The sequence below is a fragment of the Ovis canadensis genome, chromosome 26, assembly GCF_042477335.2.
Source record: "Ovis canadensis isolate MfBH-ARS-UI-01 breed Bighorn chromosome 26, ARS-UI_OviCan_v2, whole genome shotgun sequence".
Classification (NCBI taxonomy): domain Eukaryota; kingdom Metazoa; phylum Chordata; class Mammalia; order Artiodactyla; family Bovidae; genus Ovis; species Ovis canadensis.
Window position 1 is genome coordinate 34,993,693 of NC_091270.1, and position 25,548 is coordinate 35,019,240.

The window sequence follows — 25,548 nt, forward strand, 5'->3', positions numbered from 1 at the left end:
TATCCTGCTCTCTGATTATTTTACACAAGATCATCACTTTCAGGTGCCGTGGAGTCTGCCCTGGGAAGTAGAAAAGGCATGCTCCTTCCACCTCCCCTCTCACTAAATCCAGCTCAGGAGGATCGGGTTGCTCTCTGTACCCCCTCTTGCAAGTGTACAGAGATGGTTGAGAACTGCACACCTCCTCCAATAAGGTGACACCAGGGTGGCCAGTGTTTCTTTCACTGAGAGTAGGGGTGAGGCTGTCCTCCTCTGTGGTTTTATGATTATAACTGTCCTCTCCCGCTTAAAAGGCAGATGGTGTTTGAGCAACGTGTGAAGTTTGGTATTCAAATCAGGGAAAGCATGGATTGTTGGAACAAGGACCATCTGTTTATCAGGAGCTAGATTCTTAATTCACACACCACACACAAATATATTCCAGACTCAAGTTTTAAACAAACATCAGAATGCAAGCATGAAAAGTACAGACTTTACAGAAAAGACTTTTCCATGGATGTTACTATGAAAGAAAGGATTACTAATTATGACAACAAAAGGTTTAGACCTTCCTTTTGTCAAAAAATTTTTTCTAGGCGTAGGGATGGATGTTAGCTGTAACTAGACTTGTGATTGTTTCACAATATTGACAAATAACAGATATACGCCAGCAGTACCGCAGGTTCAGTTTCAGACCACCCCAGTAAAGTAATTCTCGTTAATTTTTGGTTTTCCAGTGCATAAATGTTTACATTAAAGCTCAGCTGGTAAAGAATCTGCCTGCAATGCAGGAGACTCCAGTTCAAGTCCTGGGTCAGGAAGACCCCCTGGAGAAGGGATAGCTATCCATTCCAGTATTCGTGGGGTTTCCTGGTGGCTCAGTTGGTAAAGAATCCACCTGCAATGTGGGAGACCTGGGTTCGATCCCTGGATTGGGAAGATCCCCTGGAGAAGGGCATGGCAACCCACTGCAGTATTCGTGCCTGGAGAATCCCACAGATAGAGGAGCCTGGTGGGCTACAGTTCATGGGGTTGCAAAGAGTAGAACACGACTGAGCGACTAAGCACACAGAGTCTATTAACTGTGTGATGATAGCATTACATCTAAAAAAGGTCCATATCTTAATTTAAACATACAAAGCAAAAAACCAGTTACGATGGTAACACCAAAGACCACTGATCACAGCTCACCATAATGAATATAATCATAATGAAAAAGTGTGAAATTTTGCAAAAAGTATCACACAGTGACACAAACACATAAAATGTGCAAATGCTGTGGGGGAAAATGATGTCGATAGCATTGCTCAACACAACATGGGGTTGCCACAAATCTTCAGTTTGTTTTTTTTTTTTTTTAAATACCCCCACAGTATTTATGAAGAGCAAAAAACAGGATTATGCTTATACTGAATCATTACCTTGTGCACATAAAACTAATGTCTATTAAATCTCAACCGAAAGCCATTGTAAACAGTAGTAGCAGTCACACCACAGATTGGGACAACATCAGCAACCTGTTTACTCCAGTTCAGGCCATTTCAAATCAGGGTAAAGACAACTGCACAGTAGGAAAGTAAACAGATCATCAGGGAAATGCAAATCAAAACCTCAGTGAGACACCACCTCGCACCTGTCAGAATGGCCATCCTCAGAAAGATGACAAATAGTAAATACTGGTGAGGACGTAAAGAAAAGGGAACCCTGGTGTGCTGTCAGTGGGAATGTAAATTGGTGCAGCGCTATGAATATGGAGTATGTTTTAAAAATAGAACTATATGATTCAGCAGTCCCATTCCTAGGTATTTAGTCAAAGATAATGACAACACCAATTCAAAAAGACACATGTGCCCCAATGTTCATAGCAACACCATGTGCAATTGCCAAGGTATAGAAGCCGCCAAAGTGTCCATCAACAGTTGAATGGATAGAGAAGATGTGTGTGTGTGTGTGTGTGTGTGTGTGTGTGTGTGTGAGTGTGTGTGTTGGGGGCGGAATATTACTTAGCCATAAAAAATGAAAAACTTTCCAACCACATGGGTGGACCAGGAGAATGCTGTGAAGTAAGTCAGACCAAAAAAGACATACTATGTTATCTATGGCCATACTATCCTGAACACGTTCTGTCTCGTCTGATCTTGGAAGCTAAGTAGGGCCAGGCCTGGTTAGTACTTGGATGGGAGACCACCTGGGAATCCCGGGTGCTGTATTTTGGTCTTCCCTGGTGGCTCAGATAGTAAAGAGTCTGCCTGCAATGTGGGAGACCCAGGTTCAATCCCTGGGTCGGGAAGATCCCCTGGAGAAGGAAATGGCAACCCACTCCAGTATGCTTGCCTGGAGAAGACCATGGATGGAGGAGCCTGGCAGGCTACAATCCATGGGGGTGCAAAGAGTCAGACACAACTGAACAACTTCACTATTACTATGGTATCTAAAAAATAATGAACATCACAAAACAAAATAATGAACATCAGAAACAGACTCACAGAGACAGAACAAACTAGTGGTTACCAGTGGGGAGAGGGTACGGAAGAGGGGTAATATTGGGGAAGGGGATTAAGAGGTGCAAACTATTAGGTATAAAGTAAGGTACCAGGATGTAATGTACAGCACAGGGAATATAGCCGATATTTTATAGTTTTAACTGGAGTTTATAAAAATGTGAAATCACTATGTTGTATACTTGAAACTAACATAACACTGCAAATCAATTATACTTCACTAAAAAATGGTAAAAGAATTAAGACACAAAAGAGGGCTAAGAAATATTGAAAAAGTTTACAAACTTTTTTTAACTTTTTATTTTATATTGGAGTATAGCCAATTAACAGTGTTGTGATAGTTTCAGGTAGACAGCAGAGGGACTCAGCCACACATGCAATGTGTCCATTCTCCCCCAAACTGCCTGAACCCTACAACCAGGCCGCCACTTAACACTGAGCAGAGTTCCCTGTGCTATACAATAGGTCCTTGTTGGTTATCCATTTTAAATATAGCAGTGACAAATATTATATTTCTAAGAGTGCTGGTGAAATGCGTGGGGACTAATTGTCTCATACATATCACTGTGGGGGTGGTGGGGAGGTGGTGTAAGTTACTGTAGCCCTTCCTGGATGGAGGCATTTTGGCGACATGTGACAAAAGCCTTCTACCTCAGCATTCTGTTTATCAGAACTGATTCTAGGAAAATGATTGACTTATTTATTGCTTTTCAGAACTGTTTAAAAGGGGGGGAAATCGGAAACAGTCTGAGTGATTTAAACAGCAGGTATTGTTTATGTTCACTGGCATTCCAATAACATTTTTAAAGCCATTAAAATAGTAACATAGAGGATTATTTAATACCTTAGAATGATAATGGCATTATCATTGCCATTATCATTTTCACAGGATAATTTTAAGTTTGACATTTTAAGGTTTAAAGAATTTTAAGTTTTAAGTGAAATTTTTAAGTTTAAAAATAACTGGCTACAGAGCACTATGATGTACAGATAATTTGAGTTTTTTTTTAATTCTACATTGAGCACACTTTTTCCCTTCGTTTTTAAAAACACATATTGTATGTGGATAAAACATTGTTGCTTTTATTTGGGGCGACCAGAACTAAAAGGTAATGCCACTAACCTTGGAGAATTTATAGTCTTAGGGGCTGGGTGGAGGTTGAATTTTATTTATCTCTTTACTTTGGGCTGTACTGGCTCTTGGTTACTGAGCGAGCTCTTCTCTAGCTGCAGCGATCGGGGAGCTACTCTCTGGCTGTGGTGCACGGACTTACTGCGGTGGCTCCTCTTGTTGCAGAGCCGTGGCTCTGGGGCATGTGGGCTTCAGGAGCTCTGACACGGGGCTCGGGAGTTGTGATGCCTGGGCTGTAGAGCACGTGCTCAGTAGTTGTGGCGCACGGGCTTAGTTGTGGGATTTTCCTGATCAGAGGTCGAACCCGTGCCTCCAGCCCTGAGAGGCAGACTCCTTACCACCAGGAAGGAGCCACCACCATTCCAGGCTCCTTCCCTGAGCCACCAGGGAAGCCCTTCCCGGTCGTTTCATGTGAATTTTCTGATAGTTACTCACAGTGTGTCTTATAGACCTTCTTCTTCCTGCTAAGCAAGAAGACATTATGGAAAAATTGGACTCTGCGTTGAAACTTTCTGCAGGTGGAATGGAGGCTTGAACTTAAAAAGTGCCGTATATAAAAATAAAGAAGATCTGGCAATTAGGGCTGTGTTAGGGAAAGGGAGGAAATATAATAAATGTTAAGACTGATACTCGTGCTGGAGTTCTTGGGAAGATTGGTTGAATAGAGAGGCTTGAATCCCTGGTTAAACATTAATCTCCAGATTCTTTTTTTTTTTATCTCCAGATTCTTAATGATCATTAACAATAAATAAATCTGTCCTAGTTGGATGTATTTCGTAGCATCTGAGCAACCCTGCATAGCCTATGCTGGAATCGTAACATCATTGTTTTCTAACGTCAAGTCACTAATGAAACACACACATTTCTATACAGACTGCAGTGAGACCTGTGATTCTTGATGTTTGAATCTACTATGACAGGATAACACATTGACTGCCAAACACTTTTATCATCCATAACATACCTTCTTTAGTTTTTAAAGCCTTACTCTCTACAATTATTTATTATTTTTCTTTGTGTCATTAATGGAAACTCCGTTCATATCATGGGCTTTTTATAAAGCTATTCTACCACTTCAACTTTTTAAAAAAGAAAATACTTCCTTTTAATGACTGTGATCTTACTCTTAATTTTTATAACTATATTTTTCTCATTTAAGTACTAAAAGTTCCTTAAATTTTTCCTTACGTCCTCTTAAATTAAGACTTTGTATAATAAAGGTGAACACTTTATTATCATTTTTATACTTCTGTATTTGGTATAAATCCAGAAATGACAGTGTGTACACACGTAACTGATCAAATAAGTGATCAAATTATTTGAACTTTCTGAACCAGTTTTAAACTCTGTGCTTCCCCAACCTCCCAGAAGTGTGTGTGTATCTATCTATCTATCTATCTATCTATCTATCTATCTATATAAAATAAAAATTATTGTAACCCTGCAATTATTGCTGATTGATTATTTAAAAGAGTGCATGCATAAAAAGCGTTTAGGAGTGTGTCTGGCACATAACATTTTATTGGCTGTTTATCAGTTGTCAAGGCTGCCTTTTTGCTTTGGTGCACTTGTGCTCAACGGCCACCAGGCGGCAGACTTGTGTTTGGGAAAGAAGGGAAACCCTGCTTGAGCTGTTTTTAGTCTTTCCCTTTTTCCGTGTGTGTGTGAGTGTGTGTGAGTGTGTGTGAGTGTGTGTGTGTGTGTGTGTGTGTGTGTGTACACATTGCTGTAGAAACAGGAACTACTCCTTCTGACTTTTGACTTTTCCTTTTGACTGGCACTGCTTCTCTTTATTCTTATAGTTCCTAGCTGTGCTGTTTTTTGGCTTTGGGCTTTTTGCCTTTGAAGGAAGAGCTCCCCAGAGGATGGGAAACACCACAGTCCTCCCAGGGCCACAGGGCATCACTCACAGGGAGGAGCAGAGAGCCATGCTCTGCTGTTTAGAAAGATCATTAGCAACATAACTTTTCATATATGTGGTGTAGCTTAGTAGTTCAAGTAGACATTGTAATAAGTAAAATGAATTGATGGCATGTTGCTATTTTCTTCTTTTAGAGTAACCCGGGCTAAAGGATTTCCCTTTCAACCAGGATAGAGTTTACTATTACTTAACTAACAAAAAACTAAACAAAACAAAAAACATGTAAACAGGGTGGTGTCCTGTCTATTTTTAATAATATCAGTAGTATTCTATTTATAATTTTAATGCTGGTTTTTAATCTTAGTTTTTACAAGTTTTTTTTTCTTGATGGGGAGCAGGAAGGACACTTGGTTGTGGAAAATTGTGGAATTAATTAATTTGCTTTTTAATAAAAACTGTGATAAAGTGAAGAAGCAATACCTAAATGTAGCTTTTCCAGACTTTAATTCCTTGGTTATTTGTGCTTCCGTGGGCAAAATGTTTACAAGACCCCTCATCTGTGTATGAATAAGCTGTAGCTTGCCCACAGAGGCTGGGGTTGTGGGGAGGTGGGGTGAGTGAAAAGGGAGAAGGAATTACTCAGAATTTCCTTTCCTGTCTGTCTCCTCCACTCATCACACCCTGAACACTCTAGAGAATTTCTGAAAGTAACTGTGTCCTGCCCATTCTCATAGCATCTATTAGTTATTTATGGTCAACAGCCACATTCATTTCTGTTACCAAGTTTTGGAAATCTAGGAAACATGCATAGATCTTTTTTTTTTTTTTTTACATATTGTTTTCTTATACTTTTAAAAATTAAAATCTATCAAGAGCTTGGGCTCTTCCTGGTTTAATATTAGCTTCACCTAAGTGAGCATTTTGCGGGTGCAATTCTCTTATGTCCATATTCCTTTGTCCTGCAACTTCTTTTAGTTTTTGCCATCATATTTTAATGTACTTTTTACAAAGGACTCTACTCAAGTAAACATTTGCTAGATCTCAATTCTTACTGATACACAATAATCTCACCTTCCTGGTGTTCCTAATCTCAAAACACTACTATTCTTGAGAGGTCGCCTGATATACTGTAAGTACAATGAGTCAATGAGTCAGTAAGTGGAGTCTTTAGAACACTGCTTGTCAGACTAATTTTTTATTCCTCTGGAACTATTATATTACATTTGATAGAGGTATTGCATTAACCTTTTATTGTTGGTTATTAGTGAGGTCTCCAGAATATGAGTGGTAAAGCTGAACTTTAACCTTTTCTCAATCTCTCATTAATACAGTAAAAAGATTTTTTTAAGAAATATAACTGACCTACAGTGCTTAGTTCCAGATGTTATAGTAGGCGTCTTACTTAAAACTGTAACTGGGAACACTTTTGTCTGAGGTATTAGGTTTCTATATAGGCTTATGTAAAATATCTGAAAAAATGCCCTGTGTTACTACTAGTGTGTATGTGTATATATATAATTACAGTTTAAGTTATAGGTATAATTACAATTTAAAAAATCAGAACACAGACTACTTTAATGAAGTCTTAATTCTTTATAATTACTAAATAAGTATTAGGCACATCTCAAAGTAGTTGTTTCCCCTTAAGGATCTTCCAAGCCGTCACCAAACCGGTGACATTATTGGTTGTTATGTAAAGCACCTAAGACCACCCACTTTCTCCTCCCCTTCACCATCTCTGATGCAAACCATAACAACCCCATAGCATGTTCAGTGTGATGTCATTCAGAGGCTGCTGACTGCTGGGGCTGCTAGGAGGAGTTGCTTCAGAGGAAGAGCATTGTTTCGACAACATCTGGCAGTGCAAGCGGAAGCCAGAAGCACTTGGATAGCTCTGGGGCTTTTCTTTTGTGCGGGCGCGGTAAGCAGCGTCTGGCATGTAGGCATGTTTTCTCTCGCTCTGTTTCTTGGCCTGGAAGACGAGTGCAGGGTTGGAAAAGACAGTATGTGAGAGCCCGTGTGGGAGCTGGTTCTTCTGTGAAATTTTCTTTCCACCTGCTCTGAAGACATGTTGTTGTCTCCCAAGTTCTCCTTGTCCACCATTCACGTCCGGCTGACTGCCAAAGGGTTGCTGCGGAACCTGCGACTCCCTTCAGGGTTTCGGAAAAGCACTGTCATTTTCCACACAGGTTTGTCTGGTACACCTCTCTCTGTACTGTTACACTGGGTGGGGGGGGCATCGTGGTTACCTTGCAGGTGCTAACCAGAAATTTCCTAAGGGGACAGATTATTGAGGAAAGAAAGCTCTCATGGGAGAACCAGGCATAATTTGTCAAAATAAGCAGCTTTCTCTTGTGCTTCAACACATGTGCCTAGCACTTTTCCTCGTCTGCAAGCTACTGTCTGCTTGGTTTGTTCGTTGAAAGCCGGACTGTTGCCTGGATGCTCCCAGCTCTTTGCTCTGACACCAGCCAGATCTGGAAAAAAAATCAGCACCTGTTCGGTTACATTTTCCTTCACATGATTTCGGAAATGGGCGACAGGTAAATCAAGACAACTAGTTCTCTTTCCTTTAAAGAAGGAGATGAAAAGAGAGGGTTCCGTAGTTTTTCGTCTGTAGTTCCTCACTGAGGTTGTGACAGGCTGGTTTGGTATGCTAAACGATTGCTGTGTTCTCGACCTTGCTGAAATAAAGCATCATAATGGCTGTGGACAGGTAGGAAATGAACCACAAATTAAGTTTTCCAAGCTTCATGGTGAAAATGTTTGCAAATCACAAGAGACTGCCTCTGATCTTCATGCTTGTATCTGCTTTTTATTTTCTGTGCCTAGAGATGGAAATGAACGCAGAGTATATTTTAGGCACATGTCACTGGCCTGCCCACTTTTAGAGGATTCATTTGCCTCCTGTCACTGCCTGTTGTTTGGATATAATTGCAACTGTGGTCAATTAAGTTGATTTCATGCTATAAACACGGGAGTGCTGATCGTTTGAATTTGGGCTGGTTAGTGGTAACCGTGCTAGCATCCTCCGAGTATGTAAATATTGAGTAGATGTTGTTTTGTTCCCCATGAATGCTGGCTCTTCTGGGTCTTGTTTTCCATCTCTGTCCCCAGTGATTTTTCTCAGCTGACTGCTTTTAGTTTTCCCAGGGGCATCTCCCTGCTCTGTGGGATAATTCCCATTTTTCTCCAGCACCTCTTCCTCGTGTTTCATAACTCCCCTTGACCTGTCACCGGAATCTGCCAGCCTTTCCCTCTCGGTCTGAGCTGACAGCTGAAGGTAAATGGAACAAGTTCCGAGGGAACCAGTGGCTGTGTCTTTCCTAGCCTATACGCCACTGTCATTTTTCTCAACTTTAAAGAATAAAAAGGTGAAAAATAAAGATGTAAGGGTACTCTGTAACAATCTATAATCTAAAATAGCTCCCAAGTGGCTTTTAATTTTAACTTAAAAAAAAATCAATCCACATTCCAAATTAAAAAGAAAATCAGACAGTGCAGAAGGTTATACCATTCCAGGTGAGCCTCTTTCTTACCCAGGCCCTCTCCACAGATGCAGTCACGCTCGTGGGGGCTTGTTTATCCTTCCAGTAATTTTTCTAGTCATGTGTAAGCCCATGTAAGCTTTTTTACCCCTTTTTGTTTTACAGAAATGGAAGCATAATATATACTCTTTTATAGCTTACTTTTAAGCATGGACATATCTTAGATTTGCATGTTAATGCATTTATCTACCACGTGCGTTTTAGCAGTCATATAACATCCTGTTGCTGACTGAGCCAGGATTTAAACCAATCTTCCATTAGAACACATTTTAGGTTGTTTCTACTGTTTTTATGAAGCAGATAGCTTTACAAGGCAGCTTAAAGCTTTTATTACCAGAGTTTGACTAATAGTGACACTTGGGGCACATTTTATTTTTTGAATTTACATAAAAATATTTTGAACCATTCATTTGATGGCCATCGTAGTTTCAGTGTACTTAAAGGTGATCTAGTTTATCTGATTTTACACCAGGAGGTCGGAGGCCCAGAGAATTAACTTGCCCAAGGACACACAGCCAGTGGCAGAGATGGGACTAAAACCTGGGACCTCTTGGTTTTGTTTTTTGTTTTTTTTAGGTTTTTTTCCAGCTATGAATCTTGCTGTAATTCTGTTAGATCTAGTGAATAGCCATGATGGAAAAAAGAGTTTTGCATGTAGGAAGAATTTTATAATTAAGTAAAGAATATAATTCTACTTACCCCAGTAAGAATCTTTTATGAGCTTACCCATTTTACATAACTAGAGGGTCTGAGAAATCTTCCAATAAAAAAATAGATTGGAGTAGTCACATTTCTTCTTATCCACCTGGGTTGTAAACAGTAGAAAAAGAGGTGGTGTTGCTATTGGTTGCTGCACTGACAGTGGTATTGGCCTGGATTCCAAGAGCCCAGGGTTGTAGCCTTGGTTCTGCTGGTAACCAAGGCAGTGACCTTGATCGCTTAACCAAACAGGGATACAGAATAAAGGAATCAGACGAGATGATTTCCAAGGTCCCTTGAACCTCAAATTCTGTGAATTTCCTGGCTCCAGATTTAAAAGTCCTTGATGTGTTACTGACACCTGAAAATTATTCTTATCTAATCTAAATGAGTTCTCTGCTTATTTCCCAAACTCAGTGAATACTGATTTATTTCTCTTCACACCACCATTGTTGGGTCCTTAGTATGTCCTCAAATTCCCCATTGTTCTTTCTCATTTAACCACAATTCTTGGGTTGCAAGACTCTATGACTCTGTCTTGTAAAATCTCCGTTGTTTTTACGCTCTCTCTACTCTGCGGGCATGCTCAGTCACTCCAGTGGTGTCTGACTCTTTGCAACCCCAAGAACTCTAGCCCACCAGGCCCCTCTATCCATGGGATTCTCCAGGCAAGCATACTGGAGTGGGTAGCCATGCCCTCCTCCAGGGGAGCTTCCTGACCCATGAATCACACCGGGGTCTCCTGCATTGCAGGCAGATTCTTTACCAAGCTACCAAGCTACCAAACTACCAAGGAAGCCCAGTAATATTGGAGTGGATTGCCTTGCCCTCCTCCAGGGATCTTCCCTGAATTTCCAATGGCTCCTCCATCGGCAGGTGGGTTCTTTACCACTTTGCCACCTGGGAAGCCTTCTGCCTACTCTAGTTCAGGCTTTATTAGTAGGCTGAAACATTTGAAATTGCTCTTCTTAGAGGTGAAAAACAGTCAAATATCAACAGTTTTGTTATCACCCACTCTAATACTTTGGAGCTTTTTGAAGGATTTTCTAGTTTTGGTCTTTGCCACCAACCAGCCTTTCCCTTGCTTCCAGACTATCTTTTCACATTGCAGGGTCAAGTCATTCATTTCATAAACAAGTATTTGTTAGACATGTCCTGTGTGGCAGGTACAATGCCAGATGCTGATATTGTAGCCAGGACTAAGTCACACGTAGCCCCCTGCCTTCCCACAGCCCACGGTTTACCATGGAGTCAGGCAAAGACCATCAGACAGTCATGGTATGACATGGACTAGGTGTCCAGGCAGCTCCAAGCAGGTGAGGCTGACTCCCCAGGTCTTCCACGAGAAGAGCCATGTCAGCTGGGACCCCAGGATAGGAGGAATTAGCCAAGAAACAGAGTGTTCCAGGGAGAGAAAATAGCATGTGAAAGCCTGGAGGTGAGGGAAGCCTTGAAGGTGAGCTCCTTCAAGAAAATGAAAGAATTTTAACACATTGGAGCATGGACTGTGGAGGGGGAGCTGCCAGCAATAAGGTGGTGGTTATAGGGGTCCAGATGGAATGGGCCCTTTTACCAACCTTTGTGTGGGGCACTGTGCACTGTAATATTAATAAATTGATTGGCAAAGCGTGCTGTCTAGTCCAGGATACAGTTCCCTCTGTTAAACAGACACAAGGAATGAGTGTGAATATGTCAGTTTGGGGTGATGTTGCAGGATATCCAGAGTAGATGAAGATGGTAGCATCCCAGGAGGGCCCACACCTGCTCAGAGGGCCAAAGTGGTTCCAGTGACTTCACCAAAGCATCCGGTTCAGTGTGGCTCAGAATTTTGCCTCAACGTATTCATTTACATCTTATGAGTCAGCAGAGGGAAAGAAATCGTCTCTGTAGAAATATTCCTTGCCTCCAGTTCTGTTGGAATCTGGGTCTTCTGTGCAGCTGGAGATGAGATATTTGTACTCATTATTATGAAAAGTGCCAGTTTGAACCTCAGAGTTGATATTCTCATTGACCCAAGTGAAGGCAATTCACTGCACTAAGAGAATTCTTTCTGCTGAGCTAGTAAGAGTAAAAGCAATTACTCTAAGCAAAGAGGGGAGGTATGTATTTACACATACTCTGAGGAAAGGCAGGAGGAGTATTATTAATAACACAAGATATTTTCATTTACTTGAAGCCACACTAAAGAGAACCATTTTGCCTAGGTATTTGGTAAGAGTGAGGCGGAACAGGATTAAGTGTTTAATTAGAATGAAAGTCGTTGTAATGTTCTTATGTTTGGTGTTCACTTTTCAGGCTGTCCAACAGAAATGCTTTTAAAATCGTTTTATTTATTTATTTTTGGCTGTGTGTGGTCTCTGTTGCTGCAAGGGTTTCTCATTGCTGAGGCTTCTCTTGTTGCAGAGCATAAGATCTTGGGCACTCTGGCTTCAGTACTCGCAGCATGTGGACTCTGAAGATGAGCTCAAGAGTTGTGGCTCACAGGGCTTAGTTGCTCCGCAGGATGTGGGATCTTCGTGGATCAGGAATCGAACCTGTGTTTCCTGCACTAGAAACATATTTACCACTGAACCACCAGGGAAGCCCCAGAAATGCTTTTAGATGCAGTTTGTTAAGGCAACTTGACTTAAAGGAGTTTATTTGTCTCACATAGCAAGAAGCAGCTCTTACCTTGCTCAGAGGCTCAGCAGTGTCAGGATTAACACCTATGCTATTTTCTTAGCCTTTTTCTCATGAATGTTGCCTCGTGATCTCACAATGGCTGCCGCAGGCAGCAAAAACAACACCCAGGGAAGGGGCAGTGCCATATCACTCATGCTTACATCTCATTGGCTAAATCTCAGTCACATGGCTGTTTCTACCTGCAAAGGAAGCTGGGAAATTGAGTGTTTCGCTTCTCCAATCTCTACAGTGCATGCAGGTAAAGAGATTAGAGAGAAGGCAAAACTAATTTCTCAAAAGCTAATACTGATAGCTTATAAATAAGGGCAGTATATCATTTAACAAGTTGAATCTTGCAACACACCTCATCATTTCTTCTCTTTTAGGATATGAATTTTTGTTTTGGTAATGATCACCTAGTTTGTAGTTATGTTAATTGGACACTTTCAAGTTATTTTGTTGTTTGGACATAGAGGTTAATATTTGATTTTGCTCTCTTAAATGAATTAATTTTCAGTTATAGTACACTGAGAAAGAATGTTCTCGACATTAAATGTGTTTTTATGTACTTAAAATGTGTTAATAAAAGATATATTTTATTAGGAACATATGTGGTGGAGCGTCTAGTCATGCATTAAGGTGATGCTGAATTTTAATTTCTCTGTGTTTCTCTCACACATTACAAAATATAGAAGCCAGTGAAAGCATTTTAGAAAGCTCCCATAAAATAACTGTATATTTAGAATTTTTGTAAGAAATTAAAATATTCAGTCATTTGTATAATGCAAAAAGACATCAAAAGGATCAAATTCAAGAACAATAGAGGAGCGATATGGCCTTCCACCACCCCCTTTGTTATCGCTTCTGTGAATCCACAATTTTTTTTTCAGTTTCCTGAAAGGCAGCTTTGAAAATTACACTGGCCTCGTGCCACATTGATAAGCATTTGCTAAGAACTGGTTCTGTGAATGGCATTATGTTAAAAATGTCTTGGCATAGACTGACACTGAACTCTTTGGTATGGCAGTCTTATAGCTTCAGCTTTGCTATGACATTAAAAGGTGCCCTTTCATAGTTATTGCAGTCTATGTAAGAGAGTGGTGATATGTTAAATGAATTTTTACTCATAATAGGTAATATTTTTGATAAGTCTTTAGAAGTTAGATGTTGAAAGAAAAAGATAAAGTTTTACCATGCCAAATTGTGCTTTAATGTGGTATCTGTTATTACATAAACATAGAAAATAAACCATACAGTATAGTTTGAAGTTGAATTCAGAATGGGAAGTAAAACAGGGTTTTTTATCTGGAAAAAATGGAATGTGGCACGGGAAACATATATAGTAAATGCTTAATTAATTAGAAACATTGAAATATTTAGGTTGAGTTTTGGATAGTAGAGAATCACCCTATACATGAAATAATACAGATTATGGTACTGTTTATTAGCTCTAAAGCATGTTTCACAGCTAGTAATAGTGTTTTATTAATAGTATGCACATTACTGTTTTCTTAGGTAAAAAGACAACAGGTGTGTTTTTAAATATATCCAAAATTGGACATTATTTTTCTTATTTGGCTTAGGTGACACTTTGGGTTATTTCAGTACCTGAGAAAGAAAGAAAGTGTAAATTGTTCAGTCGCATCCGACTCTTTTGAGATCCCATGGACTGTAGCCCTCCAGGCTCCTGTGTCCATGGGATTCTCCAGGCAAGAATACTGGAGTGAGTAGCCCTTCCCTTCTCCAGGGGAATCTTCTCGACCCAGGAATCAAACCTAGGGCTCCTGCACTGTGGGCGACATTTTACCATCCGAGCCACCAGGGAGGCCCTAGCACATGAGAGTCCTTTATAAAAGGCACCAATTATGTAGCTCTGGGTAACATTAATACCAGTAAAGCTTCTTATTGCGTGAGAAACTGGGCTTTTTCCTATTGTCCCTTGTTACTTGAATTTTAGACATCTCATGCTCAAATTATTTTTCCATAACTTGTTAATATTTTGAGAACAACATTCTCTTTTTATTTATTATTTATAGTATCTGTGCTGTGCTTAGTCGCTCAGTCGTGTCGGACTCTTTGCAACCCCATGGACTGTATGTAGCCCGTCAGGCTCCTCTATCCTTAGGGATTCTTCAGGCAAGAACACTGGAGTGGGTTGCCATGCCCTCCTCCAGAGGATCTTCCCCACCCGGGGATCAAACCCAGATCTCCCCCATGGCAGGCGGGTTGTTTACTATCTGAGCTACCAGGGAAGCCCATTTGTGTTAGAGAAATTCCTAACATTGAATGTTTTAATTGGCTATTCTAACTCTGGTTTCTACTATCTATTAAAGGTAGTCTATCATCTTTAATTCACAATAAGGAGATTTTTGACCCACTTTGGGGATTTATTTTCCCCACTCAGATCTTTTGTCTGCATGTCCCTTGTTTCAGCCCTGCTGCTCTGCTGGGGGCCCTGCTTGATGAAGAACACGTGATTGCACATGGCCGAGATGTTAGGGACACCGCCTGTGGCCGTGGAGCACTGACCCACGGGGCCTGGCCTCGCTGGCACAAGGGTGACATCACCTAAGCTGGCTAGCTCAAGGTGGAAAAGTCCAGAAAAGACAGTTTTAAAAAATCTAACAAGGTACATGTGCTTGCAGTGGATACAGCAAGAAGGGCCGCGGAGAGTTTTGTTTGTTCTTGTCTTGGAAATGGTTCTTTGTGGTGACAGAGTGTTATTCTTGGTGCCGTGTTCGTCCATGTGGTAAAGTTAAAGGGACATATTGGCGTTTGCCATCTTCACTGAAATCAACAGCACAGCTCGGCTCTGTGATGCCTGTGACAGCTCGCATTTAATATTTTGGGTCATTTGCCTCAGTAACAAAGAGAAAGAGTCAGTCCCAGAGCTGCTATCCTGTGAAGTGACACCTCAGTCACATCTTTATCTTCCTCCTTGTGCTCTGAGGCTAGTGAAAGTGACGGTTGCTCAGTAGTGTCCGACTGCTCTGCAAGCCCATGGAATTCTCCAGGCCAGGATACTGGAGTGGGTAGCCTTTCCCTTCTCTAGGGGATCTTCCCAACCCAGGGATCGAACCCAGGTCTCCCACATTGCAGGTAGATTTTTTACCAGCTGAGGCACCAGGGAAGCCCAAGAATACTGGAGTGGGTGGCCTATCCCTTCTCCAGTGGATCTCCCTGACCCAGGAATCAAACCGGGGTCTCCTGCATTGTAGGTGGTTTCTTTACCAACTGAGCTACCAAGGCAAGACCTATCCAGTTTGTGCATATACATTGTAAACACGTATAACAAGAGACTCTTGTTCCTTAAGTTGAGATAAAAATTCAGATTTTCTTCCCCTACTATAAAATTCATGTTTCAGAAGAAATTTTTGCTTGTTAGATGATTAAAAATATTTTCATTTGGCATCTTTGGAATTTTTAATGTTATAGGCCTGAAATTTTACTACTTGCTGGTATTTGCAGTATGCTCTTCTAGTCATGAAACAAATCCAGAAACTTAACATATTAAGGTGCACTTCTATTATTTAGAAACAAATTGACGGAAAACTAGTCAACAAATTGATGGAACTGATACTTTCTTAAAAGTATTTCTGAAAAAACATTTTTTTTCAAATGTAATGAATTTCTGCTAACTTTCATTCGCAGTTAGTAGTGCATTTTAAGAACATGAGAAACGTGTTTTTCTTTCCCTGCCAGCCACATGGAAAATGTTTAATATCAAGTTTGGTTGGTTTTTCAGGCAAAGTTGTCTAAGCAATAATTATCCTGAAATAAGAGTATTTAATAGGAATATGCCTTCTATCCTGTAATCTCCTTTTGAAATTAAAAAGTAAAACCATTTTACATATGATACATAGCACTGCAGCAGGTCCAATAGTCTAGTACTATAAAATTTTAATAGGTGTCTTAAGGCACTCCTTCCCATCTGCCTCCAAAAGAATTAGCTTGGGTAATTTCAAAAGTCTAAACACTGTGCTTTGTTGAGCTTGAAATGTTCCACTGTAAGCAAATGCCATACCTGCCTAGAAGTAGAAAAATGCTATGTGTGGCTTCTAAATTATGATTACTAAGAACTCTTCTAGAGCAAACTCATAGTGAAAGGAATATTGAAAAGGTTTATATAAATTTAAGCTAATGACACTAATTTGTTTCTTACTTTGTTTAATTTAATAATGGTTAGATGCCAGGAAGCAAGTGTCAGCGCCTTAACTATAATATGCATGTTGTTAGGCTTGAGGGCTTCTTCCCCCCTTGTCAAGGCAGATGCTAACTTCCTCCTTTCATACAACACTGAGTAGTGATTTCTTATGAAAGCTTGGTAAGAGCGTCTAGATTTCTGTGGGTCTGCAGTTCATCAAGCTGCGAGAGTGTGTGTTAACAGGCTTGCACTGAGTGTGCCGTGTTTAGTCGTGTCCGACTCCTTGTGACCCCATGGACCATGGCCCACCAGGCTCCTCTGCCCATGGGGATTCTCTAGGCCAGAATACTGGAGTGGAGTTGCTGTGCCCTCTTCCAGGGGATCTTCCCAACCCAGGGATCGAACCCAGGTCTCCCGCATTGTAGGCACATTCTTTACCATCTAAGCCACCAGGGAAGCCCTGGCTTGTATTAGGGGCAGCATTTGGGACAAGGGGAAGTAAAGAACTGATTTGCTCCTGGGGAAAAGACCCCAGCTGACAAGTCCATTTGGAAAGCCTTATGGGGCTGGTGAGGCTAGAACAGCATCTTTCTGGAGAATGAGGAGCAGGGTATTAGAGTGTAGGATGCCTGCCCACCGGGTCCCTCGGCCCTCTCTCTGATTCTCACATGCTGATCTGCTCCTCTGTGTGTTACTTCCGAGCTGGAAACTATGACTTACCCGGCACTCCTCTTGATCCAGATGGTCGCTAAGTTGTCCTGCTCTGCCTCATAAACACATTCGTCATTTCCTGCCGGTTCTCACTGCCCTGGCCACGAGTCCCTCCCTGACCCCGGGCCTCCCTTCGCTCACCCCCTCAGATCCTCCCCTTCCCCTGTGTCTCCAGACTTGCTCAGCACTGCTCTGGGTCTCCTACCAGAATAAGCCTTGTGTGGCACTCCTGTCTGGCCCCTGTTTCTGCTTCCAGCCACATCCTCTTACTTTAACTTCAGGAGTGCTTTGCTGTCAGCACCGAATGTCAGGACCTCCAGGGCTCCCATACTTCTCTGCCTTGGTGTTTTCTGCTCTCACATCTGTCTGCCTGACGTGCAAATGTCCATCCACACTGTCTCCAGCACCCTTTCTTGCTGGTCGCAGATCCAGGTGTTCCCCCACCCCGTCCTCTCACTGCGCTGTGTACATAATTCTCTTTCCTAATTATCATATGGCCATCGGCAGTGGCCTGTTTCTGTCTCTGCGGCGTAAAAGTCCCTTAAGGACAAGGACCAGCTTGCTGCAGGCACATCCAGCAGATGTTTGCTGAATGCACAGGGGTCATGTGGGTCATCGTTTCAGAACTGGATGCTCCGTCTTATCAGAGCACATATTTCCAGGAAGTCCACCTTTAAGACCTCGTTGTCATTGGAACTTCCCCCTCAGCATAAACTGCCATCCTCAACTGCTGAGCAAACACTGACAGAAAGAGCCTGTGGAGGGACAGGTGTCCCAGGAAGTGTTTTAGACGAGGAGATTAAGATTAAGGTAGAAAGATGGGAACCAGTTGTCTGTTCAAGCTGCTCGCCAAGCCTGTTAGCTCACTGCTTATGTTTTATTAACCCACAAGCCTTAGTTGTCAAGGCAGTAATGTAGCGGAAGGCACATCCCCGCCAGCGATGATCACCTTCGCAGATAGCTGTGTGTGTGAGTTAAACAGCAAGAGCTGACTATCAGACACAGGGTGTCTCCGTGTATCTTTGTAGGGTACCGCCCTCTTATACCTGCTTACACCACCCCCAAGACACCAGGTAGGTCCACCTGTCCACAGCAAAGCCACACGGTAGATTTTGATAAATATTTGGTGAGTAAATAAGAAATCAATAGGTATATGAAACAAATGTTAGTTACTGAAGGCCACGTCTAGTTTTTCATTCGAGTCAAGGCAACCTCTCCTCATAGGCCTTGTCTCTTGCTTTATTTTAATATTCAGAAAGCCAGCAGATTCTGTCCGTGGCTTGTTCTTGCCTTAGGACGGTTTTATCCTCAGCAGCTAGGTTAGTCCCTGTCTGAATGGTTAAGTCTTTCTCTCAGAAGTAAGTGTTTTGCCTTGAGGGTGGGGGTCCTGAGAGACGGAGCCTGAAACATGGGCCTGTTCTTCTTTCTTCAACCGTTTTCTTTAAGAGGATGATAAATAAGTTCTTCAGGCTGGTTTGAAATCTTATTACGTTGAGATTCCTGAGCAGAAAGATCAAAGAGAGTAAACAGTGTTATCCAGCTATTTTTCAAGTGAGCAAATGTCCTGGACTCAGGACTTTGGTTTTTCTGAGGGAGGTTTCAGTTTCATTGGAATGAAGTCCAGGAAGGTCTGATCAGACACACAGTGGTGATTATCTTGTCAACATGCATCTGAATCTATGTGAAAGTTAACATTTACTTTTAAGATTTCTGAGTAAGTTGATTCTTTGCAATTAGATAGCCTGTTAATGGAGATAATAAACGAGATTTTTTAAGTTTTAAATAGTTGTATTATCAAAATGGTAACATGCTAATAAAGGGAACACAAGGGCAAAGTTTGGTTCATATTAAGCTAACTTGCTATAATAATAAATCCGGTAGGATTTAAGGGAAACTGTTGATTTTTGGCATTACAAAGTACTCTGTTTATGAGCACTGGGGCTTTGAGCATCATTGGAGATTTTTGCATCGTTTCTGATCTTCTGTTGGTCCAGGGGTGAGGAGGGAGGGAAGGATGCTCAAACTGGGTCATCAGCTGTCATGTGGTACAGCTGTGTCCTCAGGGAGCACAGTATATGGGGCGGAAGATTGAGGTCACAGCGTGCTTTTCCAGCTCCAGGTAGAGGGCAGTCTGTATGCTTATTTGCTCTTAGGCTAAAACTCGAAGATATGTAAATCTATTCCAAGAATTCACATTCAATAGAAGCTGCATTACTTAGATTTCTGCCCAGATTCCCCATGGAAAAAACATGGACTGACTATGTTTGCTTGATGGTTAAGTGTTAAAGATTGAAGCTCAGAATTCATTTTAACCACCTTTAAAAAATCCTACATTTAAATTTTGAGTAGGTAATATATTTGTTGTAGTTGTTTTAGTCACTAAGTCATCTCTGACTCTTTTTGTGACCCCATGGACTGTAGCCCGACCTCCTCTGTCCATGGGATTTTCCAGACAAGAATATTGGAGTGGGTTGCTATTTTCTCCTCCGCGGGATCTTCCCAACCTAGGGATGGAACCTGAGTTTCCCACACTGTGGGCAGATTGGTCCAGTTCAGTCATTCAGTCTTGTCCGACTCTTTGCGACCCCATGGACTGCAGCATGCCAGACTTCCATCACCAACTCCCAGAGCTTGCTCAAACTCATGTCCATCAAGTCTGTGATGACATCCAATCATCCCATCCTCTGTCGTCCCCTTCTCCTCCTGCCATCAATCTTTCCCAGCATCAGGGTCTTTTCCAATGAGTCAGTTCTTCGCATCAGGTGGCCAAACTAGTGGAGCTTCAGCATCAGTCCTTCCAATGAATATTCAGGACTGTTTTCCCTTAGGATTGACTGGTTTGATCTCCTTGCAGTCCAAGGGATTCTAAAGAGTCTTCTGCAGCACCACAGTTCAAAAGCATCAATTCTTTGGTGCTCAGCTTTCTTTATAGTCCAACTCTCATATCCATACATCCACTACTGGAAAAACCATAGCTTTGACTAGATGGACATTTGTAGGCAAAGTAATGTCTCTACTTAATATACAGTCTAGGTTGGTCATAGCTTTCCTTTCAAGGAGAAAGGGTCTTTTGATTTCATGGCTGCAGTCACCATCTGCAGTGATTTTGGAACCCAGAAAAATAAAGTCTTTCACTGTTTCCGTTGTTTCCCCATCTATTTGCTATGAAGTGATGGGACCGGATGCCATGATCTTAGTTTTTGGAATGTTGAGTTTCAACCCAATTTTTTCACTCTCTTTTTTCACTTTCATCAAGAGGCTCTTTAGTTCCTCTTCACTTTCTACCATAAGAGTGGTGTCATCTGTGTATCTGAGGTTACTGATATTTCTCCCAGCAATCTTAATTCTAGCTTGTGCTTCATCCAACCCGGAATTTCACATGATATACTCTGCATATAAGTTAAATAAGCAGGGTGACAATATACAGCCTTGATGTACCCCTTTCCCAATTTGGAAGCAGTCTGTTGTTCCATGTCAGCTTCTAACTGTTGCTTCTTGACCTGCATACAGATTTCTCAGGAGGCAGGTCAGGTGGTCTGGTATTCCCATCTCATGAAGAATTTTCCACAGTTTGTTGTGATTGACACAGTCAAAGGCTTTGGCATAATCAATAAAGCAGAAGTAGATGTGTTTCTGGAACTCTCTTGCTTTTTCGATGATCCAGCAGATGGCAATTTGATCTCTGGTTCCTCTTCCTTTTTTAAATCCAGTTTGAACATCTGGAAGTTCACAGTTCATATACTATTGAAGTCTGGCTTGGAGAATTTTGAGCATTACATTGCTGGTGTGTGAGATGAGTGCAATCATGTGGTAGTTTGAACATTCTTTGGCAGATTCTTTACCACTGTGCCATTAGGGAAGCTCGCAATGTATTTAGCTTGTGATTTAAAAGCATTTAAAAATGCACTGCTGCTGCTGTTAAGTCGCTTCAGTCATGTCCGACTCTGTGTGACCCCAGAGACGGCAGCCCACCAGGCTCCTGTCCCTGGGATTCTCCAGGCAAGAATACTAGAGTGGGTTGCCATTTCCTTCTCCAATGCAGGAAAGTGAAAGTGAAGTCACTCAGTCGTGTCCGACTCCTAGCGACCCCATGGACTGCAGCCTACCAGGCTCTTCCATCCATGGGATTTGCCAGGCAAGAGTACTGGAGTGGGTTGCCACCTTTATATCGATCTGGTTCCTATTGTCTTCTCTGAAAAGGTAAACATCATTAGTACTTTTATATATATTATATGAAAGCTTTGTTATGAATTTATAAGCAAAAAAGTACATACCTCTTGATACAATGAGACACATCATCTACATTGCTCTTGAGCATGTTTTTTTCATTTAACACAGAGAACTTTCTATTTGTGTGTTACAGCTGTGGTGTTCCATTGTATAACTGTACCAAACATTTATTTAAGCACACCTCTACTTATGGACGGGCTTCCCTAGTGGCTGAGATGGTAAAGAGTCCCCCTGCAATGTAGGAGACCTGGGTTTGATCTCTGCGTTGGGAAGATCCCCGGGAGGAGGACATGGCTACCAACTCCAGAATTCTTACCTGGAGAGTCCCAAGGACAGAGGCACCTGATGGTCTACAGTCCATGGGGTTGCAAAGAGTTGGACACGGCTGAGCAACTAAGCACAGCAAAGCACGGCAGATTCTGCTTTATTTGAGCTTCCTTGGTGGCTCAGCTGGTAAAGAGTCCGTCTGCATTGTGGGAGGCCAAAGTTCAATCCCTGGGTAGGGAAGATCCCCTGGAGAAGGCAGCGGCCACCCACTCCAGTATTCTGGCCTGGAGAAATCCATGGACCATACAGTGCATGGGGTCACAAAGAGTCAGACACAGCTGAGTGACTTTCGCTTCACTTCACTCCTTATGGACATTGCGGCTGGTTGTTGTTTTTTTTTTTTTAAATCTTTTCTCTGCAAGCAAGTTTGCATTAAGACCGCTTATTAGGTGTCATTTTAACCCCATGTAGGATTCATAAGAGAATATATTCTTCCCTACTAGCTGTGACTCCATCAGTTTGTGCTAAGATGTGTTAGAGAAGCCTTATCAGCAGGTTTTATATTCTTAAACCTCCATCTGGGATATGACACTATGCAGGCAGACATCATCAGAGTCATTTTAAATGTCTGAATGAGATTCTCCCTGGTAGCACTGAAAACTGCATCATGATGTCCATGATAATTTTCAGTGATTTCTATCACTTCCTGAGGCAGAGTGGGGTTTGAATTCTAGGTGTGGTGTTTGGGATTTTCATGGCTGGACCTTTAGGAACCGTTGTTGGTATGCGAGGTTTCCTACTTTGAAACTCCAGTTCTATGGCCACTAAGAAAGCCTGAGAGAAAAAGAAGCTGGTACCTGGAGAACCTGAGTTTTCCAGAGGCAGTGGCTTACCTGCCCCCCGCCCCCGCCCCGCCCCAGTTCTCTGGTTAGATGGAGGTAGCACCCTGACCCTGAACTGCAGCTGGAGGTAAACAGGAACCAGGCAAAGCACAGATGAGAAAGCAGCTGAGAACCAGAGACTTGCATGGTTGGAATGCAATCACACTTGGACAGTTGATGTTTTCCAGGGGTGTTGTTCAGTCGCTAAGGCTTCCAGGCTTCCCTGCCTTTCGCTGTCTCTTGGAGTTTGTGCAAACTCATGTCCATTGAGTCGGTGATGCTACCCAACCACCTCATCCTATGTCACCCCTGTCTCCTCCTGCCCTCAATCTTTCCCAGCATCAGGATCTTTTCCAGGGTGTACCTCAGTAAAAACTACATAAGTTCATTTATAGTGATTTTAGCAGTGTTCCAAATACAGTATCAAGTCCTAGAGAATTTTCTAAAATTTCAAAAAACAGATATGCCTTGACACAGCAGTTCCAAAATGTGACAAATAGGATTTTCATAAGTACAAATGCCATTATTGTGTGTGTTCATTTCTGCTGTACAGCAAAGTGACTGAGTTATATATACATATATATGTATCTTCTTTTTCACAACAAATGCCATTTTGTTACCAAAAGTTAAAGCAACTGAAATATAATAAAGGAAATATATAGATACCAACTCACTTGTAGATCTAAGCCATCTGAATTCAGCAGCAAACTCAGGAGTGGCTTACACTGTTGCATGGCCAGATCTGGGGGTGGGGAAAAAATATTAATAAGTGTTGGTCAGGCCTGGGGAAAGGGGGTCAAAACGTAGAAACTTGGAGTTATAAAATAAGTATGTCATCATGGAGATATACAGAATGGAGAGTAAAATTGAATACACTGTATTGCTTTTTTACAAGTTTCCAAGAGAGTATATCTTAAAAGTTCTCATCACAGGAAAAGAAATTTTACGTATGGTGACAGATGTTAACTAGATTTTTTGTGGTGATTGCTTTGCAACATATAAAAATATATTGAGATATGTATGGTAAACCATGTTGTACACCTGAAACTAATGTAATATTATATGTCCGTTATATGGGAAAAAATGTCAAATTAGATTTCAGATGGTAAAAAAAAAAAAAGTTGTCTTGGGAATTTGAAGCCTTTAACAAAATTTAGTAAGGTAAAATACAAAAAATATTGTAATGGCTTCAGAAGCTTAATTCAACTCTTATTTTTTAAACACTTTTTCAAAATATTGACAGATGCTTAACACAATGTAAATATATTATTTCAAAATCTATGTCCATTGAGAAACACTAAAGTTAATCTCTTTGAAACAAGAAAAGATAAGTCAATCTCCCTGTGTTTGAAATAGTGTTAGAAATGGAATTAACCATTCAATGAGAAAAACAGGTAAATATTAAAAAAGTATATACATATAACAAGGAATTTAGCCAAACAATGATACTAAGAAAATAATTTCTGTAAATTCTGTAGAGTTGTAAATTGAAAGTCTTGATAATCCAGTTAAAAATGTTTAGTTTCTCAAGGAGCCAAACATAAACATTAATATTTAGCTGCTGCCCAACTTTGGCATAAGGGATAATTTGAAGAACAAAAATTTTGGTGCTACAAAAAGAGTACCTATATTTTCATCCTGAGTATAAAAAACAGTGCTTAATAAATTAATTTATATTTCATATTTTTCCATAGAAATAACTTATTAGCACAGGACTTGTTAATACTAAAATTCCTCCTAGAAACTAAGTAGGCAAGCAACTTAATGTTTTCTCCAAAAATGTTAATATAAAAGCTTCATTTGTTGATTTTATTAATAATTATAACTTAATGGTTTAAGAACTGATATTGTATTACATAATAAAATTGATTAGCATAGAAATCCTAGAAACAGAATGAAATGTTAAAGATTTAAGAAATGGTAACATCAGAGCAGTAAATGATAAATGAATACATATTTCAGTAAGTGCTGGGAAGATGTGTGCTGTGATATCAGTCAGGAAAGTGAACCTGTGTCTACATAGGTTGCAGTGGAAGTTCTGGATGGTCAGGATTAAAAGAAGTTTTTTGCTCTTCTGTTTGTTTGTATAAAAGTGTATAAAACAGGATATAAAAGGTAGGTATTTACCAGTATATAGGTTTATTGAAATGAAGTTAGCAGATAATGGGCTTGGATGAATTAAGTAACATTTTGTTAAGATTCCTGCATAAATGTTTATATTTAGTTATGCAACAATATTACATCCACAGTCCATCTCCACTTTCCAGAATGGGTGGGAACAGAAGCCTAGGTTCTTATCTTGGAGTCTGCCCTATAGATGCTGCCTACGCCCAGGTTAGGCCCTTCACATCCTTGAACTTCGCTTTGCTATAGAGGGCCACTGAGAAGATTTATTAACTGGTTTTTAAAATTTATTTATTTATTTTAATTGGAGGCTAATTACTTTACAATATTGTAGTGGTTTTTGCCATACATTGACCTGAATCCGCCACGGGTGTACATGTGTTCCCCATCCTGAACCCCCCTCCCACCTCCCTCCCCATCCCATCCCTCAGCGTCCTCCCAGTGCACCAGCCCTGAGCACCCTGTCTCATGCATCGAACCTGGACTGGCGATCTGTTTCACATATGATAATATACATGTTTCAATGCTATTCTCTCGAATCATCCCACCCTTGCCTTCTCCCACAGAGGAAAAAACAAAAGAGTGGGGAAAAAAAAATCTGAAACAACTACAGCAAAATTTGAACATATATTTCATCTCAATTATAGACTAAATTGCTTATTTTATATGTACTTTTCTTATATTTGAAATGTTTTATCTTTCAAAATAAGTAAATAAATACAGAAATAATGATTATCAACAACAACAACTGTCTGGCTGCACTGGGTCTTAGTTGCAGCCTGTGGGATCTTAGATTTGTAAGTTGAAGGT

At 40.9% G+C, this 25,548-nt stretch overlaps 1 protein-coding gene, 1 non-coding gene and 1 pseudogene across 10 annotated transcripts in view; 2 read left to right on the top strand and 1 right to left on the bottom strand.

The window, feature by feature from the left end:
* Nucleotides 1-25,548, top strand: part of MTUS1 (microtubule associated scaffold protein 1) — a 190,561-nt gene that overhangs the window by 117,622 nt on the left and 47,391 nt on the right. The window contains exon 1 of one of the 9 annotated variants that reach the window (XM_069573323.1): nucleotides 7,211-7,662. The exons of the other annotated variants lie outside the window; for them this stretch is intronic. Within the exon in view, the coding sequence (XP_069429424.1) occupies nucleotides 7,542-7,662 (121 nt within the window). The 5' untranslated portion in view covers nucleotides 7,211-7,541. Of the gene's footprint in view, nucleotides 1-7,210; nucleotides 7,663-25,548 lie in introns of those variants that run through there. 9 annotated transcript variants of the gene reach the window in all.
* LOC138431174 (5S ribosomal RNA) lies at nucleotides 2,074-2,192 on the top strand (annotated as a pseudogene).
* On the bottom strand, nucleotides 16,552-16,678 carry LOC138431191 (U6atac minor spliceosomal RNA). Its single transcript, XR_011253592.1, has one exon. It is a non-coding gene; the product is annotated as a U6atac minor spliceosomal RNA (small nuclear RNA).